This window comes from Plectropomus leopardus, chromosome 10, assembly GCF_008729295.1.
Source record: "Plectropomus leopardus isolate mb chromosome 10, YSFRI_Pleo_2.0, whole genome shotgun sequence".
In the NCBI taxonomy this organism is placed as follows: Eukaryota; Metazoa; Chordata; class Actinopteri; order Perciformes; family Serranidae; genus Plectropomus; species Plectropomus leopardus.
The window spans coordinates 34,961,903-34,973,971 of NC_056472.1; the positions used below are offsets into that span (position 1 = coordinate 34,961,903).

At 45.8% G+C, this 12,069-nt stretch overlaps 1 protein-coding gene across 1 annotated transcript in view; it reads right to left on the minus strand.

Moving 5' to 3' along the window:
- ttn.1 (titin, tandem duplicate 1) overlaps positions 1-12,069 on the minus strand; it is a 194,389-nt gene that overhangs the window by 149,588 nt on the left and 32,732 nt on the right. The window contains 8 exon segments of the mRNA XM_042494071.1: positions 115-3,819; positions 4,459-4,506; positions 4,923-5,423; positions 5,702-6,135; positions 7,925-8,117; positions 8,867-8,983; positions 10,621-10,905; positions 11,662-11,893. Coding sequence (XP_042350005.1) covers positions 115-3,819; positions 4,459-4,506; positions 4,923-5,423; positions 5,702-6,135; positions 7,925-8,117; positions 8,867-8,983; positions 10,621-10,905; positions 11,662-11,893 — 5,515 coding nt within the window.

Consider the following 12,069-nt stretch of genomic DNA (forward strand, 5'->3'; position numbering starts at 1 on the left):
AACAAGGTTATTCAAAGTTTGAGTTATGGTTGAGGTTTGCAGACAACAGATTTGCAATTTGTAAATGTGTGAAGTTAGTTGATGATGATATCAAAGAATTGGCCATCATCAAACCTTTTGAAACCACAGTGAGTCTTGAAGATGTTGTAGTCTTGCCGGCTTCATTCTCAGCCTCACAGACATATTCTCCTTGATGCTTCTCCTTGACAACTTTGTCAATTATGAGTGTGTATGTGTCGTGGTCTTTTGAACACTTGAACTCTTTGCCAGATTTCACCAATTGGCCATTGAAAAACCAGTTAACTTTGGTGGCATACTTTATGGTGGCGGTAAAAATCGTCTTGTCGTTATTCTCAGCGCAAATGTCTTGTAGAGAATCAATGACAACAGGGTAATCTACGAGACTGTCGGAGGACTCGCTGATCATGATTGCCTCTGACAGATACTCCTCTCTGGTTTCTGTGTGGACAAAAATGTTCTCCCATTGTTCAACAGGAACCTGACCCACAGACACTGTGGTGGTCACTTCAGCAGCGCTAGCTGCCCTCTCTGACCCGACTGTCTTCCTGCTCACCTGCCTCGAATCGTGAATCTCGGACCGACTCTGAACTGTTGCACTTTGGAAGGAGGCCCTGGCTTCAGTTTTGACTGCTGCAGACTGAGATACAGCTGGAGGAAACCCAACTGTACTCTCTGCCACCATCATGGTGTCCACCACAGAGGACAGCACCTCTTTGGAGGGCGCTGAGCTGACCAGTGCTTTCTGAGGCCGGTCGATCTGCATGGTGCCCGGATGCTCTGAGGTCAGACTTTGCTGCTCCTGGAAAACCATAGCATGAAGAGCAACCTGGAGTTCAGACCTGAAGTCGGCTGTCTGAGGGTATTCACCTTCAAAAGACAGAGTGATCTCCATGGGGGCACCTGGGGTTGTGATCAGGTAGGTAGATGTGGCCCATCTGGGCTCTCTCTGAACCGTCACCTCCTGAACCTCCACTGCCTCTAACCGTCCCACCACATCGGCCAGTAACACCGGCTGATCACTGGCCACGGCAGACTGCAGAGCGTCTCTCAGCTGATGTCGTATATTTAAACTTGAAGGTTTGAGAATCTGAATGACAAAGTTGACTTCTTTGGGTAGAGTCTGAGAGTCCTGAGACTCGTGAACAAACAGAACTTGTTTAGGCTGCGTCAAGACGCTGACAGTCGAACCCTCAGATTTCTGTATCTCACTTGACTGCTCTCCCATAATGACCTGCTTTTCTTCGAGCAACACCGACTGGCGGACTGACTGGCCCTCCTGGATCTGGACCGCAAAGTCCTCTTCAGCAGCCTCTAAGATTGTACTGCTTTCCGTGGCAACTGCCTTTTCCTCTATAAAGACAGTTTTTTTGGGTATCTTAGGCTCAGTTTTCATTTCAAGTTTGACTTTCTCATCAGTTTCAAGGCTGTCGGTGTGACCCTCCTCCAGACTCTGGGTGTCTGTGACGTTCAGAGAATGCATGATGTTCCAGTAATCCTCTTTCTGCACAAGCGCTCGCTGCTGCTTGACATTAGTAGCGAGAGGTGTCTCCCTTGGCAGCTGCATTAGTTGAGAGGAGACTGTGAGGATGCTGGACGGCCTGGGCTCAGTCTGAAGCTGTGACTGAACGCCAGTCACCGACACATCGAGATCTTTGTGGTAATCTGCTGTGAGTTCCCTTCTTTCTTCTGAGATAGCTGCATGCTTTCTGGCTTTTTCCTGTTTCTGTGTTGCCATCTGCTGGTCAGGTTTAGTGATGGAAAGAATTCCCTCCTTTGGTAAAACTGATAAAGAATGAACTGACTGGAGGTATTTTGTTGGTGGTGACTCTTTCTTCGGCTGAATGGACATGGCGTCTGTCTTTGTTGTGAACTCTGAAGTTGCCTCACAAACAGCTGCCCTCTGATCTTCTTGATTCACTGAATACAACAGAGTCAGACTCTTCCTGGCATCTGCCTGCTCCATGGAGGGTTTTTCACTGCTGAACCTTCCCTCAGACTGTAAAACATCCTGATCGCTGATAACCTGCAGATTCAGGACTCTGTCTGCCTCCTGTTGAGGCTGCAGACACACAGAAGATGCTAAGCTTGGCACCTGTCCTGCCTGTTCACCGCGCAGTTCATATTTCTCTTCGGCAGTAATCGCTGATCTGTAGACGGTGTCTTTGTGTGCGGTGACACTCTGCTGTTCTGGTCTGTGTATTACAAAAGTCTGCTCTTTGCACAAAGTCACTCTGGTCTCGCTCACTGGTGCTACCACTGGTTTAGAACGCTCTTTCTCTATCAAGGGTTTCGTGGATGTGTCTAAAGCTGGCAGAGGCTCAGAGTGTCTCTCTGTGATTGGCAGTTGCCCTGTGGACTGAGCCGAGTATAAAATCTTAACCCCCTCTGTGACTCTGAAACTCCTCTCCTCCTCTGGCCGGAGGGTCACGACTGAAGTTTCATCACAGATTGGAGGAGTGGACTCTACTTGGTGACCGCTAACAAGTTGTCTGGGTTCATTTGAAGTCTTCACATGCTCAGGAGCCCGGTCCGTCAAGGCCTCGGCTCTCACTGTGGTGAGTGGGAGGACCTCTTCAGACATGGCCGACATGAGCTTTGATGGTTGCTCTTTGGCTAACTCAAGTTCTACAATCTCAGGGCTGAGAATCCGTTCGGAGTGCTGCTCGGTGATCTTTTGTTTCTCCTGGACTGAAGATAAGAAAGTGGCCATGTGAAGCTGTTTCATAGGAACAGCTGAGACCTGCGGAGGATGAGAGGGCGCCACAGAAACCCTCTCCTGTACTTCATGAGTTTGCAGTACAGCAGCCTGCTGGGTCAGCTGCTCCCGGTTAAGGGTGGCAGCAGAGACATCAAGCTCTCTGAGGGTTCCCACCTCCTCACTGGGAATAATCTGCCGGTCTTCGGTGCTAATGGTATAAATCATCTGATCAGACCGAGTTCTCTCCTGGTGTAATCTGGACTCCATGGTTTGTTCAGTCATGGATATTTTCAGACCTTTTGTTTTCTTAACTACCATCTGCTCTTCCTGAACTTTCTCAGTGAGCACCAGCAGCTCAGCTGCACAGGAAGCTTCCCCGTGTTGGTTATGGGCCTTACAGGTGTAGACGCCGCTGTTCTCTTGTTTGACACTCTTAATATTTATAAAGCCTGATCCATCTGGGTTGCTTACAATGATACAGAGCCCACTGGGCTGAAGGTGTAAGCTGCCTTTGAGCCACTGAACCTGAGGGAGAGGATCTCCGGTCACAGCGTACCTGAAGAACACCTGATCTCCCTCAGACCGCTGGACAGGCTCTATTGTTTTAGTGAATTCTGGGGCTTTGCCAGTTGGTGCAAATGTTTTCTTGTCAATTTTGTCCTGCTTTTCTAACTCCTTCACCTGAACATGCAAATAAGATGTGCAGGTGGACTGGCCAAATCTATTGCTGGCAGTGCAGGAGTACGGCCCTTCAAACTCCCTTTGAACATTTTTAATGAGCAAGCTATATTCATCTTGCTTGTGAATGAACGTGTACACAGATGAGCTGGTTATAACCTGCCCGTTGTGAAACCACTGAACGGTGGGCTTCGGGAAACCAGACACTTTGACGGTAAACGTAGCAGTTTGTCCAGCGCTCAAAGCTACTGGAGAGAGTTTGCTGAGGAAAACTGGTTTTTCTTTTTTCTTCTCCAAAGTGCTGGAGTAGCGTTTGGACTCTGGCTTAAGTTCAAGTGTTCTGGTTTTATCTGGTAACTTTAGGCCAGTGTAGTACGACTCCTGGGTTTCCTCCTCCACCGTGACGGTTGTGCTAGAAAAGGCTAAGTGGAATAATCAGAGTTTAAAGTGAAGTGAGACAAAAACTCCAACCTCAGTGCATTAAAACAGAATGACGTATGCAGCTACAGTTACATCTGACCGCAGGGTAGATCAAACAACCAGACTGTTTTTCTTGTTTTAGCTGATTTACCACTAACTCCATGTATGGAACTTCACTGCTGTCTATTTTCCAAAACATACCACTAGTTTTTAAGATTTTGGTGGTAAAACAAAATGACCAACTCTGAACGGAAACAGCTTTTATGATTTCACCTCCATGCACGGCGACACACCATGTACAGAAGAGTTTTATATTATAACTCAGCTGATTCTATCCCCTCGTGATGCTGTTCAGATCACTTTACTTATCTATTTAATTTTTGTCACAAATGCACTTTGTCAAACATAGTATGTTTTGGAAAATGGTTTTCAGAAAGATGAAGAATATGACATTTAAAAGACAATTTACAAAGGAATTACTTGAATTTCTTACCAGTGCAACATGAAGACAAAAGTCAAAACAATAAATCAGAATCAGAATCAGAAATCAGAAGATGCCATCTTTGTTAAGACATAAAGGACATCTGACAATTTTCTAGTCATGGACAAAGATGTCCCTGCTGACGCAAAACAATATTTACCTTTCTCTTCCTCCTTGACCTGAGAAGGTTCCTGTTCCACTGCAGTTACTGTAAAGACACAAACATTTACAAATTAAAATCACTCTCAGAACTGGACATAATCATATGGTGCAAGACTGTTAGAATCAGTGACAGGTCGTGCATCCATATCATCCGTTTGTTTTTCTCTTGTATGCATGCTTCCTTCTGGTCTTTAGTGTGCAGCCCCTCTGGTGTTTTTTTTGGAAAATGCTCAGTGATATGAGTGTCCCTCTCTCTTGAGATGATTTGGTGTTTTAGTCAGTAAAGCAGGACACAAAGGTCAGCGGCCTCTGCCAATCACAGAGGTTGAACCTGGTAGAGGGAGTGGTGTCACCGTGTGAAGGAGTGTGCCTCTGCTGGCTGTGTGGGAAAGCAGTGTGAATGAGTGGAGGGCCGAACAAAGGCCGAGCGAGCAGAAGGACCAAAAGCATGCAGATGCCAACCTTTCATTGTGCTGCACTCAGCATCTCCGACTGAGCTGACTTTTTTGCAAATGTAAGAGCCCCCGTGTCCGGTTCCCACATTGTTAACATTTACACAGCACAGGGGGCCGTCACGTTTCAGAGAGTAAGACACAGAGTCTTCAACATTCAACCGGCCATAAAGCCAAATGACAAGTGGAGTGGGAACCCCCTTCATAACGCAATACAGCGAGCCGCCGTCTCTGTTTCTGCTCAGCAGCTCGGGGGGCAGTTTGATCAGGAACTCGGAGCAGCTGGAGAGGTGGTGACCTCGCCTGTGGTGAGGCAGGGCGTCAGGGAAGTACAGGTGGCTGATGAGGCTGAAAGGTCTCTGGGAGGATGGAGGCGACGGTCCCGGCTTCTCCACCGCCTCCTGTTTGTCATGGTCAAGGGGATCTCGAGCGCTCCCCCTGTCTGTCTGAGACACTTTACGCACAGAATCGGAAGGGATTGGGGTTTCTGCTGTGGGGTTTGCTTCTTTAGCTGGGTGAGAATAAAGTTAGGGAGAGGAATTAGGGGTCAGAGAGTATCAGGCCACGACTGGAAACACTAAAGGGGTTAGTAGGATGGATGGATGAGGTTAGCGAGGCGAAGCTGTGACAGCAGGAGGAGAATTGACTGCAGCGTGTTATTCTATGACATGGTCAGGGGTTACAGGCTAATATTAAATAAAGAGGGGAGGGGACGCAGCGGGAGGAGCAGGTGGAGAGGTTGGATGGACCAGTGGAGAGACAGACTGATAAAGAAGAAAAATTAACCACCTTCAACAGTGAGCTGGGCGGAGGAGCTGTTCTGGCCATGTTGGTTGGTGGCGGTGCAGCAGTACACACCCTGGTCCGCCACGCCAACACCCTGTATGACCAGGGACAACAACCCCCCAATCTGAGAGCTCCTCACCCGCTCTGTGTCCGCCAGACTCTGGCCATTATGATCCCACACCACCCCGGTGAAGGGTTGCCCGTCAAATGAGCAGCTGAACTTGGCCATCTCGCCACTTTTCACCTGGACGTCACTCATTTCCATCAGCAGTTTGGGCCGGGTTGAGAGTTTGATAGCAAAGCTGCTCTTGGAACTCATCTCCACCGAGCTTACACTCTCCATCTGAATCTCAACCGTCCTCCAAGACGAAGAGGACCTCTCAGAGACCATCTCAGAAAACTCAACGGAGCGGGCGGTTTGTCCTGCTGACAGAGAGCTGAAACTCAGTGTCTGAGCCTCCGGTCTCTGACGGAGCTCAGCGTCAGACCCACTGCTCCACACGCTAGCTAAGGCTTTCTCATCTGGGCAGTAAGAAAGAGTAGAAGAATTAGGTCAGCACATCATTCTGGAGACTTCTTCAGGTTACTTGAGGTCACACAGCTTGTTTGTCAAGAGTGCAGCTGGAGAGGAGCGCTGAGGACGATCAGTGGGGGGGGCAGCGGCTGGTGTCCGCTGTCAATCATGCAAGCTTCACTGGAGCCAAAATTCAAAATAAAATGTCAAAAAAGCTACAGATTATGTCCGTGCTCGAGCATGAGGAACCCGGAAAACTACATTTCCAAAGTTCGGCTCTGTTGTGACCATGCTGCATTCCTCTGAAATAAAGATTCAGGTCTCAGAGTAAAGACACACCTACTGTTAAAAGGAGAGAAGAGAGTCATGCATCACCTGAGAGACACCTGCAGGATTATCACCTGGACTCACGGTGAGGACAACAGAAGCAGCACAGAGCCACAAGCTGATTGCATGCTCACAGAAATAACTCACTGCATGAAAAGACTTTCAGCAGGCTGAGCTGACTGAGTGTTACAGGAGCTGGTTGCACAAAGATCCTGTTGACGTGTCTGCAGAGACACACCAGTCTGAGTCTTAAATTTAACTAGCTCTTACATTTTTTGGGGAGTTTTTCCTTAGGCGATGTGAGGATCTAAAGACAGAGGGGTGTCGTACGCTGTAAAGCCCTCTGAGGCAAACTGTGTTTTGTGATAACGGGCTCGATAAAAATGACATGCTTGACTAGACCTTCAGACACTGGCACAAAAATAAAGACACACTTATCAAAACCTAAAAAACTCAACATGACTCATTGTTTGTGGCGTAATAATAATGTTTGGAGTAAAGTTTATTACCGGAAAATGTTTTGTTTGTTGTCTTTGCCAGAGTCAGCAGAGCAGATCAATATCCAATTTAAAGAAAGGTGACCGACATGCTGAGGACGGTGGACGGTAGCTCTGAATAGGGTCAGTTAGACGACGTCAGCTCTGGCTCACAAATGTTTCCTCTTAAAATGCATGAATGTCAAATCTTTGTGCGAGCAGCAGGAAGTGACCATGCGTGAAAACTTCCCCCTGATGAAGCATGCAGCCTCCTGTCGGCTCAGTGAAGAGCGCATTTTGTGCTGAAACATGTTTCACTGAATGTTTGACAGCTGAGAGTGAAGCTCACCCCTGCAGGAGGTGCTGATGGCTGGAGGATGGAGGAGACTCTGACGCGTGAAAGCACATCTATCTGGACAGACTGCGCTGCAGGTACAGACGAGGATGCTCCGATTCATCAGCGAACCATCAGTATGAACTAATATCACTGATTGTTTTTTAAAAAAAGAGGAAACTGGTTTGGAAGGCGCCTGTCCTTTAAAAATGTTGGCCTTTTATTATTTTATCATTTATTTATTTATATAATTAGCTTAGCTTTATAAAAGCTTTTTTTTAAATTTATTTATTTATTTTTCTTTCTGGGTATATTTAGTTTTCCAAAATTTTTCCAGGCCTGGAACTTCCATGAATTTCCAGGTTCTTTTGTATGAATTTGTTTGAACGCTGTAACTCTTCATTTTCACAGTGCGAACTCACATGTGAAATCCTGAGTGTAAAATCGCAGCATCCTCAGTTACAGACATGCACTCAGAGCAGATCTCAGTTTGACTGTTGACGCTCGTGCAGCTCGTCCTCGTCTGACGGCGACACTTTGATCACCTCATAATGTCACATGACCATCTGAATAACTCACCATCGATATTCAGAGAGGCGGCACTCGTGACCATTCCTGCAGAGTTTGAGGCGACACACGAGAACTCTCCTTCGTGGATCGAGAGGACTTTGGAGATCTCCAGCTGGTAGGTTTCACCAGACTGAGACATCCTGTAGATGTTGGACTGTCTGATCTCCCTGTCGCCACAGAACCACGAAATCTGCAGGTCTGGACACACACACACACACACACACACACACACACACACACACACACACACACTTCAGTTAATGTCAGGAGCACACACCTTTTTTCCTGTAACTGCTACAAATAATAAATATACATATGAATTATGAGCTGAGAAGGCAATAATAGGTTTATATTTCCCCTTGCTCCTTTTCAAACATGTTAGATGCAGCTTCTTGTTGCTTATTTGAATCTATACATTAGGTATCAGTTATCACACATTTTTGTTACTGCCTTTTTGCATAATCATCTTTTTATTTTTATTTTATATGTTCAAACTTAATAATTATCTAAATCTAAAGATGCTGCTGGATGGCAGGTTAATGTTGCTGCTGTATTGAGGAGGCAAAGACTGTAAAGCCTGTGAAGACGTGACAGTAAACAGAGGAGCAGTGTTTCTGGATAATAAGCACATCAGTGTTTATGTCATTTTGAGAGTCATTAGTTTATGATCCATGTGTGGTAGAGAACAAATAAAGCCTTAAAGTCTCCAGGTCATTATAATTTTAATATTCAGACTATTCATTAAGACTATCAAAAACACAAACTCATTGCCGTCAGTTGAGAGTATAAACGTCTCTCAGACTGCAGCTCCTCTGTTCACAGGCAGATCTTTCAACAGTATCCAGATTACGGCGCAGACGTGACGCTGCAGGCCGACACCGTCGAGGTGTGTATGACCGTGACTGAGCAGCTGTCAGAGGCAGAATAAGGGGAGCAGAGGTCGCTACCTTCCCCAGAGACGGTCCACTGGAACTGTGCAGGGCGTCCCTCGGCCACCAGGAGGTCCTTCATGGGCGTGATGATGACCGGAGGAGACACCGGAGTGGTTTCCACCACCTCAGGGACTGGAAGACAAATACAGACCGGATGCAGCACTGGTGATGAAGTCTGAGATTTTCATTAAGTTTAAATACTGAACAGTATTTGGTTCAAGTTCTGGACGGAGATAAATCAGCAAATGAAGACTTTGGGCTCTGGGAAATGTATTTTTAAATCAAAACAATAATCCGTGGAAACAAAACACAACACTGCCCTCCGGAGCCGAACCGCACCAGCTTAGTTTCTGTTCCAAAATGAGTCAAGGCCAGAAACTAGCTTTATTACATCTATTTTACAACAAATAATTACACCATAAAAATGTATAGCTTCCATAAAAACAGAACTTGACATCTGCAGTAAAAAGAAAACAAAGCGTGCTGTAGCAGCTGCACGTTGAAATATGTGGAAGCCTTCATCAAAAGCTCGCCGGGAACAACTGAAACCATTTAAACTGCACCCCACAGCCGTCACAATAATACATAATACATACTACATAATCCGTGCACTTCTGGGCTGTCTGGGTTTGACTATTTTAAACACGATGACATCATTTTACCATATTAGTCATATGGAGAATGCACACTCTTGCCAAAATTTGTGTCATATGCATGAACACAGACTAAATATCCAAAAATGAAGAATGAAAAGAGCCTAAAATGCTCTAAACAGTCCCTGAAGGGTTAATAACAAACAGTCTGTAAAGGGTTAATAAACAGCCCCTGAGGGTTAAAGGCCCATTATTGGCCCATTATTGGGGGGTGAAGGGATGACGTATGTTTGTAGGCCAACAGGAAGTTAGCATCATACTGGTTCCCTCCTCAGAAACTTCTGGGGTTTTCGATTTTCTCCAAAAATAATCTCTGAGACGAAAGTCGTGTATCATCCTTACAGGTTTAGTTCAGCGCGATAATCTTCACAAACAAACTTTTGTGTGTTTTAAATTAAATCTCCAGAAGCAAAAGCTGTGGTCACATGACTTAAACGTCACCACTACAAACACTAAAAACACATTAAAACACCATCTATAAATATTATAGAACAGATAAATCTGCGGTTGTGTCTGTTGCTGTAACGCTGTGAAGACAGCGAGTGGGCTGAATGAGTTTGCGTTGATGACGTCTCACGACAAACGGAGACACATTCAGCCACTTGTTAGCAGCAGCATTTTTTCAGATGCGTAAAACCTGAAAAAATTGGGTTTGTACAGACGTATTTTATGTTGCAGAACAAAACGTCTTAAAATCTGTAGCCTGTGTTCAACACAGACCTTATTTAAGAAATTTTACCGAAAACCCCCAAAAACCCAGAGACCTTGAGACGAGGGCACCTGAAGGACTTTGGCGTTTCAGGACTCATTACTTCACCGCTCTTTTGACCTGCTCCACTGTTGTTGTTGTGTTAAACGTTTGGCTCCGCCCTCCAGTGCCATCTATTGGCTGTTGCTATGGCAACATAAAGGACGCATGACATGTGAAGACAGTGACTGTTACAAAGTTTGAAACAGACGGCTCTATTTTTGTTCGTAAAGGGAGAATTAATCAGCCTTAGAGCAGTGGAGCCTGCTTACTGATTAATTTGAGCCTCACAATAAAAAACCTAAAGGAAAAGAGCTCAACAGATTTCAGTGTCCGCAGAGCTCGCCGTGATAAACCTGAGAACGTACCTTCCACCGTGAGAGGGGCGGAGCTTGTGGCCTCTCCATAGTCATTCTTGGCCTCGCAGCTGTAGACGGCGGCGTCCTCGGGGAAGACCTCGAGCAGCAGCAGCGTGTGCTCGTCTCCGTCGTGGAGGAACTTGCACTTGTAGCTGGTGGACAGAAGCTGCGAGTCTTTGTACCAGGACACCTGAGGCTGCGGGAGGCCGCTCACCTGCACGCCGAAGCGGACCGATCTACCTGACATCACCGTCTGCGGCTGCATCGGTCGCACCACCTGAGGAGGCTCCGGCACTGAACGCACACAGCACAAACATCAGGGTCAGAAACAGATCAGATCACACGGCGGCCAAAATCTGGCTCCGAAAATGTAGCTGAGAAAGTGCTGAGGCTCCAAGCTGCTCTGACAGAGGACAGCTCAGTCCTCTCGCTCCTTCACACTGAACTGACCTCAGTCACACCGTTTCCATTTCTTAAATCAGAAAACAGTTCGGAAATTAGAGAAAATGTTTGACCCTTTAAACTGAAGCTAATTGGCTTGATTACTTTCAAAAATATGTGAAAAAAGCAATGATCAACGAAGAAAGAAGAAATCACCCAAAAATTAGAAAGAATAAGAAAGTCACCAGGAAGTTAGTAAATGAACAAAAAAAAGGAAAATTTGCTACTGGTGCGTAAACCGGGGGTGGTTGTTTGTACACTAGTTGTGAATAAATTTGGGGAATTTGTTGAAATGATATAAAAATTAAAAATATAAGTTAAAAGAAAAAAGTCCTTTTTGAACACTGCACTTTTGTTTTCTTCGTCTATAATATGTTTTAATTTTTGGTTTAAAATAAAGTAATTTATTGTTTCATTCATTCATTGTTAAAAATAGTCACACCAAATTGTTCGGAGTTTAAAGGTTTAAATTCTTGTGAAAGTCGTCTGAAAGCATCCTGAGAAAAAGTGCTGTCTTCAGGTATCAAAGGCGTTTTCTGCTCTGCGTGGACAGACGGTGAGTGCAGTGACAGTGTTTGATGAGCGGAGGGCGATCGGCGGGTCTCTTACGTCTGACGTGCAGGTTCATGGCGCTCTGGTTCTTGCCGGCTAAGAAGGTGTACTCGCCGGCGTCGCTCCTGTAGGTCTCGGAGATGGTGAGGCGGTGCAGCTTCCTGATGGTGGCGTAGTTGAAGCGCTCCTCCACAGAAAACTGGATCTCCACCCCATTCCTCATCCAGCGACCCTCCACGTCGTCCTCGTTCACCTCGAACTCGAAGGTCGCTCTTTGTTTTTCAACAACCTGCAAAAACAGATGAGAGGTCGGTCGAATGCCGGGAAGTTAGATTCAAGGATTTCCAAGGAATTCTTGGCAAAATCTTACCGGTAAGACATTTTATTTTCAACAGATTGCTCTTTTGTTTTTGTTTTTTAATCTGAATGAAAATTAAAGTAAAATATCAGATTTTTTCCCTGTTT